This window comes from Panthera tigris, chromosome B2 (assembly GCF_018350195.1).
Source record: "Panthera tigris isolate Pti1 chromosome B2, P.tigris_Pti1_mat1.1, whole genome shotgun sequence".
In the NCBI taxonomy this organism is placed as follows: Eukaryota; Metazoa; Chordata; class Mammalia; order Carnivora; family Felidae; genus Panthera; species Panthera tigris.
Window position 1 is genome coordinate 120,980,567 of NC_056664.1, and position 24,197 is coordinate 121,004,763.

Consider the following 24,197-nt stretch of genomic DNA (forward strand, 5'->3'; position numbering starts at 1 on the left):
TTTGGGTCAGAACAGAGTCCACAATAGCATTTCTCTTTGCTGTTTCCTCAATGACACTTTGTTTATGCTACCCAGTTTTTAAAGAATTTCACATGAACTGCCATATAATCCTCACAATGAGAAATAAAATGGCCATAAAGTGAGTAAAAAATATATCAGATACTTTGCTCTGAGCAGAACTTTATAATGAAATTAGAAGTATCATGCACATACTTTGGTGGGGGCAATTTACACTATGATTTCTATTCTTCTTCCTTTTATTCCTACCCAACTACTTCTGCCCTTCTTCTCCTCTCAAGTGCAGCATTCATTTCCAATCCTTCATGACTTAAAATACGGACCCATAATTTCTTCAATGAGATCCAGTTCTTTGAACAAGGATTCTTGTTTAAGAGCACAAGCCAGAGCAATTCATGTCAAAACCAGCTCTCTCACTCATCTGTACTCACTAACAGGTCTCCCACCTCAGGCAAACATTGTCTAATCTTGTCAAGGGTCAATTTACTTGTATGCAAGTGTTGAATCACGATATTGTACACCTGAAAATAATTTTACACTGTTAACTAACTGGAATTTAGATAAAAACTTTAAAAAAAGAAAAAAAAATCTACTCCCTTCACAGAAACACTGAAGGGTAATATATAAAGCACCCAGCCCTGACCTTCCAAATCCTAGGCTCAGTAACTGTAAATCTCTTTCTAATCAGGTTTTGCCACCAGCCGTCAAGTTTTATTTGTTTTCTTAGGTTAAAATTTGAAATTCATTGAATGAGCATGAAGATATCTAAGGCAGTAAGTATTCTTCCTAATTCACTCTATTACATATCTCCAAAAAATTGGGGGGCAATTTCTCTCTTCTTTCATGCAACAGCTTGTTTTGGGGAGCTCACATGCCCCTACATTTTCAAGGAAGCCCTTCCAGCACTAAAAAGAGATCTTCCCTCGTCACGTATACTGCATATATTCTTCTTGTAGTACATTTGTGTTAGCCTTTTGTCTTTACAAAGTTTACCTTCCTACACTGTGATTTCCTTGAGGACAGGCAGCATACCCCGTATTTTTCTTTGTATCTCTAAAAGCCGACCCCAGTATTTTGCACACTAAGTTACCTAATATTTTGAGTCTATTTCTTCATTTGTCATATAACAGAATTCGATTAGATACTTTCTGAAGTCCTTTCCTATCCTAATTCCATTAGGAGCTTGGAATAAATGATCATTATGATTATTCTGGATTCCAAGATTCTAGGATTCAAAGACACTTTACTGTAACCACTTGTTTTGATGTTTGCCTTTCCCATTAAACTATCAAAATGTGCTTTGCAGTTCATCATATCCCTATATTGCCTACCACAGTGCTTGGCACACAGTAGGCATTCAGTAAGTATGCACTGAAAGAAACACACACACACACACACACACACACACACACACACACACACTGAAACAAAAAGAAAAATATATTGTATCCTTTAGTAAAGAGAAAAATATATTGTATTCTTTGGTCATGATCTACACTACTTTAAAACAGGGATGGGGTTAACTGGCTGACTCCTGTTGGCAGAGCATACAACTCTTGGTCCCAAGGTTATGGGTTTGAGCACCACGGTGGGTACAGAGATTAATTAAAAATAAAATCTTTAAGGGATGCCTGGGTGGCTCAGTTGGTTAAGCGTCTGACTGGCTCAGGTCATGATCTCACAGTTCGTGAGTTCAAGCCCTGCATCAGGCTCTGTGCTGACAGCTCAGAGCCTAGAGCCTGCTTCGGATTCCGTGTTTCCCTCTCTCTCTCTGCCCCTCCCCTACTTGCATTCTGTCTCTCTCAAAAATAAACAAACATTAAAAAATTAAATATTTAAAAATAATATAAAATAGGGAGGATGTGTACTTTTATTGTAAGGATTAAACTAAATGCATACAAAACACCTAATACAGTGTCTAGCCCATATTTGGTATTCAATCCAGAGTAATAATTATTTTTCAATCTTCATTATCTTGTTCAGTCCACAGACCTTAAATTAATATTCTGAAATTATATCTCAACTTTCTAAACCAGAGTATTTTCTCATTTATCTTCAAATATATTCAAATTTATTCATATAAAATCCTTTTTAGGTTGACGAATGCTCATATTAACATTCCATTTAAATAGCTGTTAAGAACTCAGAAAATGGCCAAATGCTTACCAAGTGACAGGCAAACTTCTGAACTCTTCATATTTTCCAACAATCATCTATTATTAAAAAAAATTGATGGCCTCTATGTGCAGGGTTATTCCCAATGTTTTAATTATTTATTTAAAGATATTACCTTTGATTTTTTTCAGTATCCTTAAGAACCATGTAATTCTATAAATTGCAATGGTTGTTTAATCCTGTAAAGAAAGTAAATGGGTGCCTGGGTGGCTTAGTCTGTTAACAGTCTGACTTCGGCTCGGGTCATAATCTCATGGTTCATGAGTTCGAGCCTCTCATTGGGCTCTCTGCTGTCAGCACAGGGCCCACTTCAGATCCTCTGTCTCCCCGCTCGTTTTCTCTCTCTTTCAAAATAAATAAATAAACTTCAAAATAAATAAATAAATAAATAAACCGCAGGGCAAAACTCCCAAGCTTCAGTACTTCTGCATAAATCAGCTCTTTAAGAAGATACAGGCCTTGACTATAAATACAGTAAAAAGGCAGATACTCAAATATTCACTCCAATTTATTAATATGATATAAAGCTATAACTCATTAACACTTTATCATTATTTTTACTATAAGAAATCCACAGCTTTTATACACTTGCTTCTATATCATAATTAGAAAAGGTTTTATATAGTACCAATAAGATCATAAAAATACAGTATGTCTCTATTTTTTCAAATTTTTCCAAAAGTTAAAAATTTTTAATTTACAATATTTTTTGTTTGTTTGTTTTAATTTTAAGTCCTAGTATAGTTAACATACAGGGTTATATTGGTTTCAGGTGTACAATATAGTGACTCAACACGTCTATACATGACCCTACGCACATCACGGTAAGTGTACTCTTTAATCCCCATCACCTATTTCACCCATCCCCCACCACCTCCCCTCTGATAACCATCAGTTGTTCTCTATATCTAAGAGAGTGTAGAATTATAACCTCAGCATCAGGAAATTTTATATACAATCGGTGTACTATAATTCAGGAAATATCTCGTACCTGGGCTGCTCCTGTAATCATATTTGGAATGAAATCCTTATGGCCTGGAGCATCCATTAGTGTAATAACTTTGGTTGTGGTCTCAAACTTTGTCATACCAACATCCATTGTTACTCCCCTTAAAGAAATCAAAATGGTTAGAATGCATTATAGAAATAATCAGTGCTACTACGGATTAAATTATTTAATAATATAGGCTAAATGACAGTCTAAATTCCTAAGTAACAATGGGAATTTTATTACCTAGTCTATTATTTTGACTAATCAAGGTATCATTTGGGACTAGAATTTCTGCTATAATACAATTACACTTGTATAGCTTGAAAACAAGGTTGTGGACGCAGCAAAGTTTAATCAAAATGCTGGGTATTTCCCATTCCTGCCCCCACCCCCTTTTTGGTAAGAGACAATGCAGACTGTGAACAAAGAAAGATATGTGGGGACATCTCTGGAAAATGAAACAATAAATACTGAACAGGAGAAAAGATAAAGTTAAGAATGACCACTATCAGGAGGTAGTTTTCCTCATCTTCTAATGTAGATGTTTCACTAATTATAAATTTATAAAACTTTCATTTGCAAGGTAGGTAGGTCAGTATGTTACACATTTAGAAAAAAGAAAATATCAAAGGAGATAGCAATTTTTTCAAAAAATCAAGAGAGATAAATAGTAGTTTGTTTCACATCACATTTCATCCTTCTTGGAAACCAACACGGTGCCTCTTAGCTATAAAACAGTAGGTTCAGATTTTAAGAAAGCCCACGGAGGGTCTATATGGGTACTGAGTCTTTCCAGATGTCAGGAAAGGGAAATCAGGTGGGCAATAAACTGGGTAATCATTCATCTTGGTTTGCCCCAAATAGTTCAGAATAATGAATGAGCACTACCCTACTACCAAGGGTTCTGACGATTATAATAAATTATGTGTCCACCCTAGCATAGCAGTAAGGTAACTGTGGGTCTCCTTGATCATATCATTCTAGTCTAATCTGAAACCATGGGCTTGTTGACGTGGTAAAAATGATGCTTAGTTCTAATAATCCTCAAATAATTGCCTAGAATACTGATGAACCAAGACTTATTCTGAGCTCCTGCCTAGACTTTCAGCAGAATACACTCCTTTGAGCCAGCTCTGGTCTGCATTTGTCACACTAAGGATATAAAATTCATTTATGTTCAACATTAGATCAGAACAGAAGATTTATAAATATTTAACATGGTGGCATAAGTAACACACTGTATTTTTGAAATGCTATTAATGTTAAGAGTTTAACTCACAGTAGTGAGTTAAACTCTCATTATGTATCTAGAAGCATCCGCTATCTACATATAAAATGAAAGAATACTCTAAAATTGCATCATACTGAGCAACAGACAACTAAAAAGCCATATATTTTAACAATATGTTTCATAAACTGATAAGTGAAAATTATTTAGTCTTCTAACATTGACATCATACAAAAGTGCCACTGTTTTCAATATTCATTTTCCAATTTTTCTTATTAGGTTGGAAAACAAGCTTATGACCCTATATAGAATAAAAAAGATACCTACCAGGAAAAAAAAAAAAAACAAACCCACCATGGTATAAAATTCTGTTTATCAAAAGAGCTACGGAATATTGTGACTCCTTTTATTAAGAATTGCCTTATATTATAACACATACTATTCAAGACTCCGAAAAAATAAATACGCACTTTTTTAAAGTATGAAAATCTAAATATATCCTCTGATATTCAGAAGGAAGATAGGAAACATGCAATAATTTCTTTGTTGATTTAGGACTTTCAGAGGACTTCAAAGTCTTTAGTCATTACTTTGACACAGTCGATAATCTCGCCATTTCACTTAATTATTAGGTGTCCTCTTTCTTTCCTGAAAAAGATGCCACTGCGCCCCCTCATCCCTGACAGTTCTAACATGATAAATATCACTACTCTAAAAAGACTTGTTCAAAAGAAATACTTTGGCCAGAAGTCTATGAGTAGCTGTTCTCTCCTGCAGAGTCAGCATTGGGCACAGTAACAGATACAGGAGTAATTGACTAGATTAAACCTATATGGTAGGAGATAGGTTGTTTTTTTATAATATAATTTATTGTCAAATTGGTTTCCATACAACACCCAGTGCTCATCCCAAGGTAGGAGATAGATTTAATTACTTGTGAACTCTATCTCATAAAAACATAGTACAGAAAGTATAAAGATGAATTAAAGTGATCATTTAAACTTACTGGTCATTTTAATTTGAGACAGAAGACAGTTTACTACAAAAAGTTATCTTTCCTTAAAGTCACTTGATATAAAATTAACAGTTTTATTCATAATTTTAATTCAAAATCAAGTCAACTTGACATATACTGAGGGAAGTGACAACTGAAACTTCTCTCACAGAATAAGTAGCTAAGAGTTCTTACTGCCTTTTTCTGAGTTTGCTTTTTAATTTTTTGATAAACATTCTTTTAAACTATTCTCATAGAATTTGGAAGAGTAGAAAATGTATATAGATACAATGAAAGCTATCATAAAAATATTTCCCTGATAATTAAAAGCTTTTCTCTAAAAAAAAGTTTCTAAAGTATTTCATGTTTTTTTCCACACATATTCAACACATATCGCATACTTATTTAAAAGATTATGTATATCATTTCAAACTGAAAATTTTGAAATATAGTGACTACCTTTCCCTTTCTTCGCCAGTCTCATCCAAGACCCATGCATATGCAAACGAAGCTTTGCCAGCCTTTTTAGACTCCTGTTCATACTTATGCATAGTTCTTTTGTTTACATTACCCAGAAGATAAAGCATATGGCCCATCAGAGTACTTTTCCCAGCATCAACATGACCTAAGGAAAATTGATTCAAGATTAATACTAGGTACAATTTCCAGATGTTGTTCACATAGAGGCATTGCAAGAATATGTAATCCGATAGCTCATGTCAGTGTTTAGAGTAGTAAGTACCAAGTTTTATCAAAGGATAGTTAAAATAAATGGAGAAAAAAAAAAAGAGCATCTCTTTAGAGAGGGGGGGGACGTTTCCTTGACTTTTGGAAATTAAACTGTCAATAAGACATGCCACTTTCAAAATGTTCACAAAACGAACGTGCCACAAGCAAGTCTAAGGACCTCCTTGGTGATGTGGCGTTATGTCACCCGGGGTGACTAGCAAGCATTACGATGCAATGCCTCCCTGCTTAGGTCCATTTACACGCGTACACAAACTCAGACTGGGAATGAGTCTGCACGCTGCCACCAGAAAGCTGCCGGGCCGAAGCAGAGGTGACCAACCATCCAGAGGAACAAAGGGCATTACCAATGACTACCAAGTTGAGGAGCTGCTTCCCTCCTTGCCGCTTCTCCAGTTCCGCTTTCACGTCTATTTGCTGCCTCAGCTTGCCGGACTTTTTCACTGGTGTTGGTGCTGAACTCTGCTCTTCTGATGTTTGAATGGTGTGGGATGGAAGAACTGATTTAGAAACAGTGTCAAGAACATCAGAAGGAGCAACGCCGGTTTCTTCACTAAGATGGCCTTTTTGAGGCGTGTGGAAACTATGACCATTTTCTTCAGTTACTCTACAGAAAGCAGAGACAGAAAAAAAGTATTTAAACCAACTCAACTGGCATCCTATAATGTCAGAAGGGCAGAGAAGCTGTCTGTTCTCATTTCTTACCTTTGGAGACCAAAAATGATCTCCGCTAAGTGGCCAATCAATGAAGGTGGAAATGATAAGTAGCTAGACCCAAAACCCACAAACAGACTTGGAAGGTCCCAGGAGAGAAAGAGTCTATCAAAAACTGAGGTAAGAAGAAAATATCCTGTAAAATAACTGAATTCAAGCCCATAGCCTTGGCCATATAATCCTATCAAAACAGATGGCATAAAGGAGATATTTTGTAAAACTTGGCATCAAATGTATTCCTAGAGATAAAGTAGTATTAAAAAAAAATTGGGTTTATCCCTAACTCATTCTTCCAACAGGACAGAGACCATCTGTTTCGCTCAAATACCATCTTTAAAGGAGGTATTTCTGAATGTTTACATTTTCTTAATACTTTCAGCAAAGAAGCTTTTAATTCATTAATTCAACAAGATACCTGATTTTCTAAAAACTACAACTCACAACTGGCATTGATGTTGAAAAGAAAAGATACAGATAAGAAACTGATCTACTAATCCCAAAAGTTTACCATCTAGTGAGGGACTCAAATACATAAGGTAGAAACAAGGCCACCTAGCATAACTTGTTTTCCCTTTGATAATGATGATACCCTCACAAGTAAACACTGATCTTAGTTCATTAGCTCTTTGACCATTATCTACACAAACTGTATCCAGTGCTATCCCATGGGCATCTAGAAGCAACATGATCTAATCAACCAGACTACGCTATACTTAACGTTCCTTTCAATGACATAGATAAAAATTAGGACCAAGAACAAGTTAAATTGCAAGTTATTAAAAATGAGACCAACTCTATCCAATTCACTTTGGAACTGGCAAAGAATTATACACAGTAAGCAGTTTATGTGAGAATAGTAAATCTATTTTCTTCTTGCACGCTGTAACAAAAACGACTCAGGGCAATTTTATATGCTCAACGCTGACCTTTCATCCTAGGCCTCAGGAAAGAGTCACATTAGTTATATTTGCAACTTTACTAAAACCTCGCATCCACTCCTACTTTCTCTTGCTTTTGAAATCTCTACTAACAATTCTGGTGTTCATTTGCTAACACTGCTTAGAAAGATTAGCTTCATCTTGAACCACAGCAAAAAAATTTAAGTTTGTGGAAAAGGTTCCAGTTCTTTTGAAGGATTCCAACAGGCTAAATTAAGTGAAATCTTAGACTATAATTTGCAAACATTTGAATGACCACAGCTTCTAAAACCAAAACATGACAACTGTGCATCACAATTTCTCGTTTCAAATCTCTGTTTGTAGTTACAGAAGCTTTTCTTCAAAGGAAAGCTTACGTTAACTCCTGTATGGAGAAGAGATCCAAGCAGAATGGCTATGGCTGGCAGAGCTCAGTGGGCCCAGCACAGGAAGAGCTTCACAAAACATGGGTCTGACTTGAACATTTCCTTTACGATTCAGTAACAGAAAGGTTTGCTTTTCTCTTGGTTTCACAAAAACAGTCCCTTTCAAGTAAATCCTAGGTAAAATGCAAATCAGGTCACTGAATCGTACAGTGTTAGAAGGAAGTGACCAAAGTAAACAGAAAAGCATCCTAGGTAAGTCTGTGCTCAGGAAAACCATCTGAAGGTTTATTATCACGAAGTAAAAGTCAGTATTTTTAAGATTTTGAAAAATCTCTAAGATGAGGCCTAAAAATGACCATTCTGAATGGCACCTGGGTGGCTCAGTGGGTTAAGCATCCAACTCTTGATCTTGGCTCAGGTCATGATCTCACAGTTGATGGGATTATGCCCTGCTGTCAGCACAGAACCTGCTTGGAATTCTCTCTCTCCCTCTCTCTCTGCCTCTCCCCTGCTCATGTTTGCTCTCTTTCTCTCTCTCTCTTCCCCTCCCTCTCAAAAATAAATAAATATTTTTTTTTTAAATGACCAATTTTGTAACTACTGACTGATGAAAGAAAGAATAAGTTGGCTGAATGTTTTTTCAGGTGCTTTCTGATATAATTTTGTAAACTTATCTATTATTATCATATGATTATTCTGGGTTTTTTTCCCCTAAACCATCTTTCCAAAAGTGGGAATATTTCTACATGAATCTAGAGGCTTTCTTTCTCGTTGAGTTATTTAAATGAGACTAGGAAGCTAATAATTTAGATTTAAGAGTATTTGTCCTCTATGCAAGGTTCAAACCATTTATACTTAAATAAGCTTTGTCTAGAGAGGTATTTACCATCTTTAATATTAGTGAAGAAAAAGTTTGCTATCTCATTTCTTCTAAGCAATGCATTACCCTTTTTTACAAGCCATCACTGGGAATCACACTGTGTCGATATTTATGCTGCTGAAATCTCGACTCAGAAGTGTTTTTTTATGTTTCTCTGCGCTTTCTCAAGATCAAATCAGAATAACAGCCTAAGTATTATCCCTAACAAGTCCTATATAAGTATTTGAACAAATATAGCTTGGTCCTTAAGCAATATTATGTATTTCTGAGTAACCTGATCTGTACCTACAGACCTTTCATGTTCTGATGATGTCTCTTAGAGAGCTATATCAAAGTACTAACTCACAGGCTGTTTTTTCACCTTTACATATTTACATATTTCCAAGTCTGTTTTTAAAATAAAATGTATTTCCCCAAGGACTCTGATCAATGAATATTTAAACAACTATTCTATGAAAGAAATACAATGATGAGCATTAATGGCCCTGCCCTCATGAAGCATATAGTCTGAAAGGCTTGCATCACACTTGTAAAGTAATACAAAGTTAGGCTGTCAATAATTATTTACTTGTATTTACTATTTTTCTCTTGATCATTTATTATCCATTATTTCCTCTAATTATTCCCATAGATAACTATGCATTTACTTCTAATGTGAATTGGGGCTTATTTACATGTTGCTTTCTAAGACTTCCAAAACATTCTGCATTAAGATTATAAAATCCTTAGAATAAGAATTGCATATTCTGGGGGTTTTTTTCCTCTCTCAATGAAAATAATCCCATAATGGGATTAAATGGTTCCCAAGACATAAGGATAAAAAAGAAATTTATGATTCCAACAACCCAACCCCAATGCAGAGAGAAAAGACATACATTTAGGTTTTGGTAACTAAATCAGGATTCAAAATTATTTTAAGTGACTGAAGTTACCCAAATTAAAATGTAACTTTTTCATTCATCCAATGTCCTAGATATGGAGTTCTTTCCTGCACTGAATTAGAATAAGTTCATCAATTTAAGATTCTTCACAACTAAGACTCATGAAACTTCCATTAATTTAGATAGAAGAATGTTGTAAGGGAAAAAAATTGAGGCTACTTAGTTTATATTTCTTGAAATTAAAAAAAAAAATCCTCTACTCTTTGTTTACATTTGATAACAGCAAATCTTACCTATCTAAATGGCAGACAAAACATATACAATTTATAAGTAATAGATTTAAGAAAATTTTAAAGAGGCTCTATTAAAGTTAATGTTTTTAAACTGTGCTATTAAGTCTCAAGCAACCAACTTCCCTTCTCTACAAAAACTCCTGGGAGAATCCTAAAGACAGTGATAAATGAGTGCTACTAATATAGGATTTATCATTTCTCACCAGATTTGAAATTCTAGGTATGTTTCATTTCATATTTTATGCCCTTGTTCTAGTGGCCCACTTTAGTCAACCTGAAAATCTAAAAGAGTTTAAATATCATAGTCAGAAAAACTTTTTAAATTCATGATTCCATGACATTGAATTCCCAAACACTGCTTACCTACGCCATCTAGTGGCAGAAGGATTCCGTATCTCACAGTGTTAGATTTCACAAAATATGCTTTTTTATGTTAAGTAGCTAAAAATCGTTTAGTTTACATGAGGACACTGACAACGAGATAGACTAAGTCATATACATAATTTAGAATCAATCCCTTTTCTTTGTACCATGCCATTCTGAGAACGCACGATACTTCAATGTTAATGACACATCATGCAAAATTAAAATAGTTCTCTTACAGTCAAATACAAGACAGTACCAATTTCAAATAAAAAGGTGGGGGAGGGTTAAAAACCTTACCCAGGCACTTCAAATCCCATAGTTTGCTTCTTTCCGGACACGGTCATTTTAGCAACTTTTGGCACAATTTCAGATTCACTGTGAGATGACTGGGAATCTACTGATTTTCCTAATTAGAGAATAAATACAGAAGACTAATTAATTAAAGTTGATTTCTAGAAATATTTGTTACACATTACATATTATATGAATATATCATATGGTAATTAAGTTTTATGTAATTTATATCTTTAAACATATTCTTTTCTCTAAAAAAATTTAGTGGAACATTAAAATGTTGAAATTCTTTTGTCACCCTACATTCTGGGAAATCCCCTACTACTGGGACTATGCTATGCTTAACCTCTACCAAATCTCTTCCTAATTTTGAAGTGACTCTTAAGTTTCAGTATTAAGAGGTCACAAGGTGGTTTCTGCACTGAGCCTTGCTCTGACAGAACACCTAGACCCTAGATCCCTCTCTCCTACCACGCCCTTTCACACTACTAAAATTGTCTGGTCAGTTAGCAGATGGCTAAGCTATTTTTAATCCCATGGTACCTATAAACTGATGAGCAAGTTAAGAGTCTGCTGGATTGTGCTGGACCCTGCATATATTTTACTTGGGCACAATATTAGGCTAGGTAAGATATTTAATCTCTGTCAAGAATATTGGGGAAGATATCAATAGAGAAACAGTGAAGAACAAAATTAATTATGAGTTAGATCAAAGTAAGGCTTTCATGCATTTGATCCTTTAAAAAATATACAGGTATTTCATAGAATTGTCTACAATGTATCTTTATAATTTTTAGTAGTATTACCACTAGGATTGGGTCCACTTAAAACTGCAGAAATTGCACATGCTTCACTGGTAAATATACATACATAAATTACTTTTAAAATTAGAAGTAAATTAATGTACAGAATGCATATAAAATATTTGTTATTTGCCTACTAGATGCCAAGCACTATGCTGGAAATATGATGGTGAACAAAAGTTGATGTAATCATTGGGCTGAAAGGGCTCACATCTAGTGGAGAAGGTATACTAACTGAACAAAAATAAAACTGTTATTAGTGTTATAAGCATACATGGTGTCATAAGATATGGTGATAGGGCACACAAATTAGAGGGCCTCCACAGGAGAGTTAAGAGTTGAGCAGTGATGTAAAAATGAGTAGGAATGACCTACCCAGAAGGAAGAGCACTGCAAACAGAGAGAGTAGCTGGTACAGTGACTGCATTGTGGGAGGCAGCACAGTACCTCAGAGGAAGTAAAAGCACAAGGTTAAAGGAACAGAGTTAAAGGAGCTGAAGTAGGGGCAGCGGCCAGGCCATGCAGAGCCTTTACGCCATGCCAAACATCCTAACAGAACTGGAAGCCACCAAAATGATGTGAGCAAGTAGGGAGAAGAGGAAAGAGACAGGGGAGAAGATAAGAAGTCAAGCTTAAGGAGAGGTCTCCTCTGGAGCATCTGTCTGTGATTCATTAGCACAGAATTAGCTGAAGGCACAGACATAAGTGAGATCACAAAACGAGAGAACCGGGGGTGGGAAAAGAAGCGGTACTAGGACAGAGCCTTGCGAGAAACCCAGCCTTTGGTCACAAGATAGAGGATGCTGAGCCTGCAAAAGGGTGACAGGGAAGAGACAGGGAGGGGAGGTGGCCGAGGAAGCCAAGGGAAGTTTGACGGATCTGGCATCACCAGAGTCTGAGGACTGAAGATGTGAAGATGTTCACTAGTCCTCTAGACATGATCTCTTCGGATAAAGGTCATTGGTAGAATTAGCAAGAGCCATTTGAGACAAGGGACAGGAGAAGCCGGGATGGGTTAAAAAAAAAAAAAAAAATGAAGCTAAATAAAAAACAGAGGCGGCAATACCTGTCCACAATCTATTCGTAATTCCAAAACCAAGAGCTCTGAAAAAATAAGGTTTTGTTTTGTTTTAATTTGGAAGCAAAACTTGACCCGGGACACCTGGGTGGCTCAGTCATTAAATTTCAGCTCAGGGCATGATCTCACGGTTCCTGAGTTGGAGCCCCATGTCGGGTTCCGCACTGACAGTGCAGTCTGCTTGGGATTCCCTCTCTCCCTCTCTCTGCTCCTCCTCCCACGCTCTTCTCTCTCTCTAAAAATAAATATACTTAAAATAAACAAAAACAAAACCTGACCTGGACTAACATGAAACTATTTATAGTCCTTACTTATCCCACTTAAAGTGTAAAGCCATGCATGTCCAGGTCAGAAACAACAAGGTGATGATTACAGGGTGCTGCCCCACATCCCACTGAGATTATCACAACCTTAGGTAGTACGTACATGTCGATGCTTTTCTAAATCCAAAAAAAAAAATCTGATTTCTGAGTCAAATCTTGTCTGAAGGGCTTTAGATGAGAATATATGCAAATGACTCTTTAAAAAGTTTGGCTGGAAAGGGAGGGTTATGGTAGAATGGTAGCAAAAGGGTCAGCTGACAGAAAAGATAAAAGTGAGATGGACTGGCTGACAATATTAGGAAAAGCAAGAACCACATTTAGATATTTTAGAATTTCTGAGAAGGCAGAAAGGGATGGGATATGAAGCACAGGCAGAATCCAAACTAAGATAGGTAAAAGGCTGTTTTTACTGTAACAGGAGGCAGATACATATGTTGAGCTGGAAGATGTAAATCCCTAATGGTTAGATTCTATTCTCTCCATAACAAAGCAGCCAGCGACCTAGTGAGACTGAGACTGAATGAGGAAAGTAAAAAAACTGGCGAAGCAAAGAGTCTTCAATAATCATTGCAGTAAGTTCATGAGTTCAAGCCCCGTGTCATGCTCTGTGCCGACAGCTAAGAGCCCAGAGCTTGCTTTGAATTGTGTCTCCATTTCTCTGGCCCTCCCCCACTTGTGCTCTCTCTCCCTCTCAAAAACAGATAAACATCAAAAAAAATTTTTTTAAGAATATTAAAAATAAATAAACAAACAAATAAATAAAAAGATTTATGAGGAATGCCTGGATGGCTCAGTCAGTTTAGTTTCTGACTCTTAATCTCAGCTTAGGTCACGACATCAGGGTCGTGAGTTTAAGCCCCGCAATGGGCTCCGCACTGGGCATGAAGTCCACCTTAAAAATAATAAACAAACAAACAAATAAATATCTGTGATAATACATTTATAGAGGAATCAATTTTTTCTTTGTGACTTTTTCTAGCAATGCTCAGCCATGTATGAACAGACACAGAGAAGACATTAACTGCTTCATTCGGTGTTAACTTTCTATCCAACAGGTGCAAAGAGAAAAAGCAGAGAAACAAGGAAGTTAAAGGTATTGGCAAAAAGGGGGGGGGGAGTTACTGAAATTATAAATCACGAATTCTAGGTGGGATTAAAGAAATAAAATGTAGAAGGAAGACTACCGATACACTGGGAATAAAGGAGAGAGGCCCAAAGGTCAAGAAAAGGTCATGATTTGAGAGGCACAGCTAGGTGGCTGTGGTCAGAATAAGGATGTGAATATGTGATTCTGGAGGAGGTGGATTATAGTGAATTGCTGATGAGGTGAAAGTTACTGGAAATCAAGTGGCCAATGAACTCAAAGTCCAGGTATGGTATTTGTTGGTGTTTTTCCACATGGATGCCCAGGTAGGCTATGATCATCGGAAGCTGAGGGTGAAGAATACTGTAAACCAACTGCCAGTGAATAAGGAAAAGCAGCCATGAGCTTGCTCACTAAGGACTAACAAACAGGTGGCTTAGGCAAAAGACAGGAATTTCAGAGGAGCAGAGACATAAGGAAAAAAAAAAAAAAGGATGAAGGAATAACGGTGTTGGAAAAGGCAGCAAAGAGAACAAAGCTGACATTCCAGACCCTGAGGTTTGAGAGACTATAAGTGGAGTAAAGCCAAGGAGTGGAAAAACCACTAGGAAAACAGATTGAGGATTACAGAGGCATTTGACTTTTATTGGGGGGGGGGGGAGGGGAGGGGAAATAGTTCCAGATTATAGCAAAGTAGAGAGGAGTGAGAGAGGAGAGAGGGATAAGGAGGAAACTGAGAGCACTGATACTGATGATGATGATGATGATGATGATGATGATGGCGGTGGTGGGGTGTGTGTAGGTTGGAAGGTGACCCTAAGACATGGAAAAGAGGCATGGTGAATTTTGGCCTCTGTCAAATGAATAGGGCAAAGACCCATAAAGCACAGAAATGTCTCAATCCGGGCTATACAGGACTAATTCCCACTTCCCATTACAATTCATTTTAATAACTTCCAACTGGTTTGCATGTAAAAAACGTTGACCCCACTTACACATTTAATACACTGAAAAACTGTAATTTTGACTTTTTTTTTTTAAGTAGGTGGGTCATAAAATGGCATAGAAAGTCTTAAGCACAAAAATCACAACATGTGATCCTATAATATTTCTGCAGATGCAATAAATATATATTCCTTTCATTTCTGGTGATTCTTATCTATCAGACATCAAACCCAAGATGTAGTATTTGAACAATTCAGTCATTTAAGTGAAAGTCTTTTTTTTTTTTTTTTCTAACAGGAAAATGAGTCCAGTATTATAGATTTGATTATCACTCATTAAAGCAGTAGTTCTGAAATCTTTTTATTTAGGTCACATACCCTTTGAAAAAATTCATGAAAACAATGGGACACGCTTGACAGAAAAAAGCACCATACACACAAAATTTTGCATGCGATTTCAAGCGGTTTAATAATTCCAACTCTAGAACCTTCCCCTTGAGAGATAAACTTGACTCAGGCTATTTTGGAAATATGTTAATTTCAATTTGATGTTATCCACAGTCAAAGAAAAAAGATACATTCAGCAAATTTTCCACTGAGCTGTTGTCAACAGCAATGTGATACACTTCCACTTATCCAACCACATTACAAAATTCCCCTCATAATCAGATGGCAGACAAAACCTACTAAGAGGTCAGAAGTGAATGAATAACTAAAATAACCAGTTGTGGATCACTAAGAGACATGAGTATTCAAAGGAGTATTCAAATCCATCACAGAAAAGTGTAAAATGTTTACTGTGTTCTCCCATCCTCCCTAACCAACTAGAAATTCGTTCACTGTATAACAACCTCAAAAAACAGCATTAAATTTTCATAAAATCCAAAAAAAGTCAGCATGGAATGAATTTTCTATTGCATAGAAAAAAAGAAGCTTGGACTCTGGTTCCTGCTCTGCAACTATTCAGCTATTACCTACCTTCCAGCTTACGCAGCTCCCTAAATCTCGCTAGCTCGTTTCCTCATCTACAGACCTTCCTCCATTTACCACGGGGCTATGTCCTGATAAACCAGCCTAAGCTGAAAAGATCATAAGCTGAAAATGTATTTAATACACCTAACCTACAGAACGTCATAGCTTAGCCTAGCCTACCTTAAATGTGCTCGGAACATTTACAGTAGCCTACAGTTGGGGAAAAAAATCACCTAACACAAAGCCTACGTTTTAGTCAAGTATTGAGTATCTCATGTAACTTACTGAATACTTTAATGAAAGTAAAAACAGACTATATGGGTACAGAATGGTTGTAAGCATACTGGCTGCTGACCCCTCGATCAGGTTACTGATTGGAAGCTTCAGCTCACTGCCACCATCTAGCATCATGAGACAGGATCACACCACATTACATCCCCGGGGAAAGATCAAAATTCAACATACCGTTTCTACCAAATGCGTATCACTTCCGCACTATTGTAAAATTGAAAAATCTAAGTAGACCCATTGTAAGTGAGGAACCATCTGTACACAATGAAATAAATTAAATAATTTCTAGTTCTGTATATGTCTATGACTCCTAAACCACTAACACGATCTTTAAATCAAATAGCCCACTAGGAAGTAAAAGTAAAATGTGCCATTCTAGAGGAAAAGGATGTCTTCTCTCAAGTCATGTAAAATCCAGCGACCAAATCATGGTTACCAAAAAAATATGCATTCCGAAGATTCACATATTAGTGACTAGTGTTCAGTCTCTAATAGGGTAGAGGAGAATTGATCATCATTTTGATTTTTCATTCGGATAGAAATGACAGCTATCCAGTTGACCAAGTCTAACCTGCTTGTTTTACAGACCAGAAAAAGAGACAAGAAGTTGAGTGACTTCACGTCAAGTGGCAGGACCAACACTTAATCATCTTACCTTACCTGTCCAATTCACCTTTCTCATACTCCCAGCTGGCTCTCAAGCAAAGCCTCCTTTTTCCCTGCAGTTACTCCTTGATGGGCTGCTTCCTCCAGGGCTCCACTGTGTTCCTTTCTTGGCTAAGATCTAAATAGCAGTGTCTAGATTTTCTCTTAAGTACGAAACTATCCAGGCCTCGTCTTGAAGATCTTTTTCAACACGTATGCCTTTGTAAAGGATACACAGCTCAGCTTCCCTAGTACCACCCAAATGTCATTCTCTGGCTGAATTTAATGACAACCTAAGCGTGCATATCCATCCACATGATTCACCCATCTCTGATTCATTTCTTTGGTCTCAAAGCATCTTCAATATTAGACTACTAGCTCTTGGAGCATAGAAACTGCCGTATACATATGTTCACATACTCGACAGCACATGACATGGTGCTCTGCCCACAAGCACTCAATAGAGTTTAGTGATTAACCCCTAAAGGTTTACGTTTTGAAAACATGAGATGATCTCTTGTTTTTGCAAGTTTTCCTCCACCTTTTCTTTGGACAATAACCTCAATTTACTCTCTACCTACTTCTTGCACTTAATACCAGCCACCCAATGTTTCTGCTTTTCTAGACTGCCACGTTGGCCTTGCTATGGGCACCTCAGTATGCTCTCCTGGCAGGTGCTTTATAAGCTCTTCTGGCTTTATAACCACCATGTAGAGTAGGTGTAGAGTAGGTATAATTATACCTACTTTACTTTAAGAAAACTGAGGTCCAAATTTGTTGATTTTCCAAAGGCTATACAACCTTGGCCTGTGACATAACTAAATTCAAAAAAAAAAAAAAAAAGAAAAAAGATATGAATCACATGGTAGCTATCCTCAGAGAGTTTATATACTATAAACTGAGAGATAATTACAAAAGTGGTAGAGATGTTATAGAAACAAGAAGAAAATTCGAAGTATGCATCTATTTAGAAAAAATTTAAATGAAATGAGATCTGACATGACTCTGAAAAAGAAAGAAAAATAACATGAGAAAAAACATATTTAAAGGTCAACCAGGCAAAAATTCTGAAAAAAACTGGGCCTAGTCATAGACAGACAGTAACACAAAAGCATACCCTACTTTTAGCTTGAGCCCAGTTTTTTTTGTTGTTGTCGTTGTCATTTTATTAATTTGCTTAAGTGTCATGCAAGTAAGTTTCAAGAGTACATAACAACAACAAAAAGAATGATCTGGCAGTAAAAATCCAGAGACTATTTTGGGGAGAAACAAGCCACATTGATGCTGAAATTCATTTGGAAGAGTAGAAGTGAGAATGACCAATAAAATTTTTAAATTAAGAATAATAATAGGGGAACCAAACTAGGCGATATCAAGAACTCCTATTAAGTTGGAGTAAACTAAAATGAGAATAGATTGATGAATTAGAATAGAGCATCTGCAAATGAACCAACAGGATGTATTTGTATTTGTTATACATAAGAATTGGGAAGAAAAAAAGAGTAAGAACTGAGTAATGAAAAAATAAGAATACACATACAGTTATAGATAGAAATTCAGTATATACAAAGTGATGCTTCAAATCACCAGGAAAAGCATGGGGTATTCAATACTGTCTGTATTGGGAATATTGGCCATTTGAGAGGAAGGTTCTATCCTATGTCTATGGTGTATCACATAAGTATATCATGTATAAATTCCTTATTGATCAAGGAAATGAACATAAAGGAGAAACATATAAAAATATATTTACAATCTTCAAGTGAGGAAGTCTGACAAATTTTATATAAAAGTTTTAAATTTCTCCCTGATTAAAGATACCACAAGCGAACATCAAGTATCTGGGGAAATATATATATGGGGTTAATCTATATAATAAAAAGAGCTCCTACAGGGGCACCTGGGTGGCTAAGCCTCTGACTCTCAATTTCGGCTCAGGTCATGATCTCATGATTTCGTGCATTCGAGCCCCATATTGAGCTCTGTGCTGACGGTGCAGAGCCTGCTTGGAATTCTCTCTCTGCCCCTCCCCCGCTCATGCTGTCTCTTTCAAAATAATAAACAAAAAAATTTTAAAAGAGCTCCTACAAACCACTTAAGAGAAAACAACTCAGAAAGAAAAAGTGCGAGATTAAAAACAACAACAACAACAACAACAACAACCCAAGTCAAATTACACAAGTCAAAGAAAGGTGTGGCAGAGCACAGGGGAGACGTGAATGGGAGGGGGATATAGGGGAAGGAGGACTAAAAAGGGAGGTGGCGGAAGACGAGGGACAGAGGGGGAGAGCCAGCAGAGAAATAGGTAGGAGTACTTCTTTTTTATTAGCAGCTAGTGTTGCCAAGCTAAAGGGGAAAGAGAGTGCTATCTGACATTGTTGGCAAGAGCACAGCCTGGTTCAACTTTTGGTGGGGAGGAATGCGATAAAATGAAAATGCTAAGTACGTTATACTTCTGGGAATGTGTTCTACAGAAATATTAACATTACTGTGCAACAGTATACAAACAAGATTCTTTACTATGGTGCTGCCTATAGGGCAAAAAAAAAAAAACAACAAAAAAAATTGTGGGTGGACATCAATAAGGGAATGGTAACAAATCATGATGCATCTAAACAATGGAATAGTTCACGTCAGATATAAAAGTAGTAAACCTACATGCATGAAAAGGAAACCATTACACATTAAGTGGAAAAAGAAAGCACTGTAATATTATATAGTAAAGGTGCTGTATCACTATACTAATGGCATTAAAAAGTCCACAGGAATGGAAGTGAACTTTTAAAAGTGATTACATCTACAGTGTGCTATCAAGAAAAAAAATAACTTTCAAAATTCATATACTTCTATGCTATATTATTTTTATAATTAAACATGTTTAAGTGAAAAGCATACATATTAAAACAAGCACTTTAAAACACTAAAAACTCCTCTCAACTTTATTCTTGAGATGCTCTTGATTTTTCTTATAAGTTCATAAAGCAAAATCCTACTACTTGACAGTAACACTTAGAATCATCTTACCACAACCCAAACTCTTCCCATCAATGATCTTGAATACCACATACTACTGAAAACATCCACTGAAAAGTTCATGCTTGGAAACAAGAGTGCCAAGTTCATCCAATCAGTCATTCAATGACAACTTTATATTCTGCATGTTCTATGAAGCTGAAAGTAATGCTCTGAAGGGTTTTGGTTTTTGGATTATGCAACCCCCTTATTTAAACTCTGAAGCTCCTTGACAGCAAGGGTTGCCATGTGTTGGATTTCTCTATTTTTGCAACCTAAATATTTGATACATGTACATCATTGATACATGATTGCTCAATTGAACAAAATAATTTCATGATAGCTCTTTCAATGTTCTAATAATAAGGGTGAAAACTAAAAAGGAACTATAAATGTGAACTTTGAACAAGGTCATGGCAAAATCTATCCCGCCCGCCTCATATTCTCTAGAGCACGATTTCTCAACCTTGGTACTACTGATGTTTTGAGCAGGATATTTCTCTGTTGTGGGGAGCTGGACTCCCCATCACAGGATGTTTAGCAGCATCCCCAACTGTCTACAGACACATCCAAGTGTCCTTGTGGCCCCAAATCACCTCCAGTTGAGGACTGCTCTACAGTTATTAGAAAAAGCACTAAATACATATTATATACCCTATAATCACTACCTCAAATGTATAGATGCTTTTTCTTGTCCAAACATAAAAAATCCCAAAGTCACTGTTTTCTGATTCCCCTTTTTCTCAAAACGTCTATATCCAATTAAAACTAATTGTATTTACTATTCCTCATAAACATTCCTCAAATTTGTCCTTTTCTTTCCTTTCCCATCTACTTAGGTCAAGCCCATAGAACCCCATGCCTGATTTACCTTTCAAGACTCATCTCTTCCCTATCATTCCCATAAATGAAATGGAATTCTCTGGCATACACATTCTTGTTTTCTCACATCCGTGGCCATGGCCCATGCTATTTCCATGTTCATGAAAATCCCATTATTTTCATGCAAATTATTAATATAAGGAAGCCAAGGCTTCTTGATAATGCATGAATCACAGAGGTCAACTTCAGCACCATATACTATGATCAAAGACTCTTAGATTCATTCTACAAAGATTTACTGAGAGCCTGTGAGGTATAAACACTGGTCCTCCCCCCCCCCCCCCCGTGTAACTGGCAACAGAATAAAGAACCTAGAGATACACTTGCATACTTTCATGAACCCCCCCATAATCACTCCATGTCAAAATCCTCCAGTTCACCAGAGTTTGGTAAAGTAGGTAATACCTGGACTCTCCTTCAACATAGCCTTGGTGGAATCCAGGCTCTGCTACTAACTATGTGACTTCAAGTGAATTATTTAACTTCTGTGCCTAGGTTCTTCACCTATAAAATAACAATAAGAGAACCTACCTAACAGGGATGTTAGGAGATTTAAATAAGTCAATACACGTAAAGCACTTAGAGCCAACACCTGACATATATTAAATACTCAGTGCTCCACAGTAATGACAGAAGGCGGCATAGTCTGTGAGTCTCTGAGATCACCAAAATACCAACTTCCTTTTCCTCGTTTGACACCAGGGAATCCACAGTTACAAATTACTCTCTGGCAATCACATATTAATTCACGATGGGGAGAAGAAAAATGCCAACTGTGTAACACTGTACTAAGCACTGGGATAAACAGATCAAATAATAAGACATAATTCCTATCAAAAGACAGAAGTCTACTAGAGATAACACACATACTACAATGTGAACTATGATAACACAGACAGGCATCAGAAAGGTACTGACCCACCCACACTGAAAGAATTAGGCAAGGTTTCCTTTAAAATATTTCTAATGAATCTTGGAGGGAAAAATAAGGATAAGGGGATTGGGAAATAAGACACAATGCCTGAAACAATGCAACTGCCAGTAGATTGGCATGGCTGGGACACAAGCAGAGAGGGTAAGTAGGTTAGACATAAGAATAGAAAAGCAGGCAATGCATTTAGGGCCATGTACAACATTAAGACATTTAACTTGATTTTGAAACATAAGAAGAACCACTAACAGAATCAAAGCATTGGAGTAAAATATCAGAGCTTTTAAAACTTACTCTGACCACAGCATGGAAAATAGACTGAAGGCGAGACTGGAGAAAGAGCAGTTAGAAGACTGCTGTCCTAACACGTGTAAGAAATTCTACGGACTGACCTAAGATATGAACGACAGAGACAGAGAAAGGGATATCCAAGCTATTACAGGGTAAAATTAGGAATCCATAATACCTAGATGTATGTAGACAGGTGAGAGAAGTAAAAGTTCCCGGACTTTCCAGCAAAGAAGAATGAGCAGATGGTTAAGTCATTACCAAATAGAAAACACATTCCAGAGAACTAAGAGAAATCTGCTAGTCAGGGTCTTGCTTCTTTGTATGGGTCCTTTCATCAAGTGCACAATTACAGCAGTACATAGACGAGGACTGCCACCAATTTTTTTTTTTTTTTTAACCACTGTTTAGATACAATCTTGGGTCTATAGAGTTTTGCAAGTTAAATTATAACATGTTCTTGGCACTGGGGACACAAAGATGAATAATAGTCTCTGTTTTCAGACACAGACATAAAGACAGACAAGACTGAAAGAAAATACAGGCAAGGAAATTAAGAGAATTTTGCAGGAGACAGTGCTATGACTACAGATGAGCAAGAACCGTAGCACAGGGAATAAGAGGAAACAGGCAGGAGAGGAAAATACACTCTTACATCATGATGATGAATTAAATGTTACAGAGGCAGAAAATAGAGATCTTAATCCCTAGGACTCTAAATTAGATATGAATATAGAACATATTGGGTCTGAGATTCTTTCAAGGCAAAGAGAAATTGGATAGAAATCTGGATAATCATGTTTGCAGAGGAAAAGAAATGACAGCACCATTAAAACACATGAACTTAAGACCTGGGAATGGATGAGGTAGCTTACCGAAAATGAAGGCTGAGAGGGCAGGCAATGGAGGAACTCAGATTAATAAAGAGACAGGCAGAAAATAAGTATTCACATTCCTTGTAGAGTTCTTACAAGGAATTTAGAGTCATGGAATCATGCAATTTTGTGGGCTGTATTTTTAGAAGCCACTTGGTCCAGTCCTTCATTTTACAGATGAAAATTTCAAGCAGATTTCTAAAGATCACATGCTTAATTAATGGGAACTTTGCTTCTTTTGTCCAGGCTGCTTCCAAGGCACACTCCCCTTTCCACTCTGTTTCCGGCTGCACCTCCTCCAGACTTCATGGGGCTGATTTCCTCAAGATTACTGAACCAGGTTTACTTTGAAGTTAAATGTATACGAAAACTGCTCAATCAAGTGTCTCTATAAAATGTTAATGCTTTGTCAAGATCATGATTTTGTGATTTTAGTGAGGCTAATCATTAGTACCTATTTGGATACTTCTGGTCACAGTTAAAGTTAAAATCAATAATTATGATTTCTTTTAGTATTTGCATTTCAAAATCTCCAAAGAATCTATTTGGTTAGAGCCTGGTAGTTACATCAGTCTCTGCTTACCAAAGAAGTTTCTGTTTGACACAATTTTAATTTCCAATGGGAAATTGGATGGGTAGGCTAAGTTCCCCTAATAACAAACACATAAATACTAACTCCTTAACCTTCTGCTCACGCTGATTTTAGGAGGGGAAAGTGACATTTAGACTGTAAGGCATGCATCATAGCATTAGGCTATCAATTTTAGGTCATAAATGATACTCCCAAATTCTTAACAATGATAACTCCAGACCAAAATGATATGACTTGGAAGTCAAAAACCTTTATTGTATATTCTCATAAAACATATATTGTTTTCTGACTATAATGTAAAATTTCAATATAAAGTATGTGCCTTACCTCTCCATCCAACCTACAAGCTCCAGAAGGGTATTTTTTGTTTTCCAAAACATCCAGTCCAGTGCCTGGTACACACTAGGCACTCAAATATTTTAAAAGATTATATAATTTTATATATGGAAAAAAGCCAGTGATTCTCAGCTTGGGAGAAGAGGTAGATGAAAAAAACAAGGCCATCTCTGCCTCTCTTCCTTTGAAAATCCTTGTCACTGGAAGATACTGATGCTGACAAAGTATTATTATCTTTCAGATGTCCTGAGACAGAA

The 24,197-nt window shown here is 36.6% G+C and overlaps 1 protein-coding gene across 4 annotated transcripts in view; it reads right to left on the reverse strand.

Moving 5' to 3' along the window:
* Positions 1–24,197, reverse strand: part of HBS1L (HBS1 like translational GTPase) — an 86,891-nt gene that overhangs the window by 24,836 nt on the left and 37,858 nt on the right. For all 4 annotated transcript variants that reach the window (XM_007078586.3, XM_042987183.1, XM_042987182.1 and 1 more), the window contains 4 exons: positions 10,888–10,996; positions 6,501–6,760; positions 5,866–6,031; positions 3,185–3,302 (listed from right to left, as the gene is read on the reverse strand). In XM_007078586.3, coding sequence (XP_007078648.1) covers positions 3,185–3,302; positions 5,866–6,031; positions 6,501–6,760; positions 10,888–10,996 — 653 coding nt within the window. The remainder of the gene's footprint in view (positions 1–3,184; positions 3,303–5,865; positions 6,032–6,500; positions 6,761–10,887; positions 10,997–24,197) is intronic.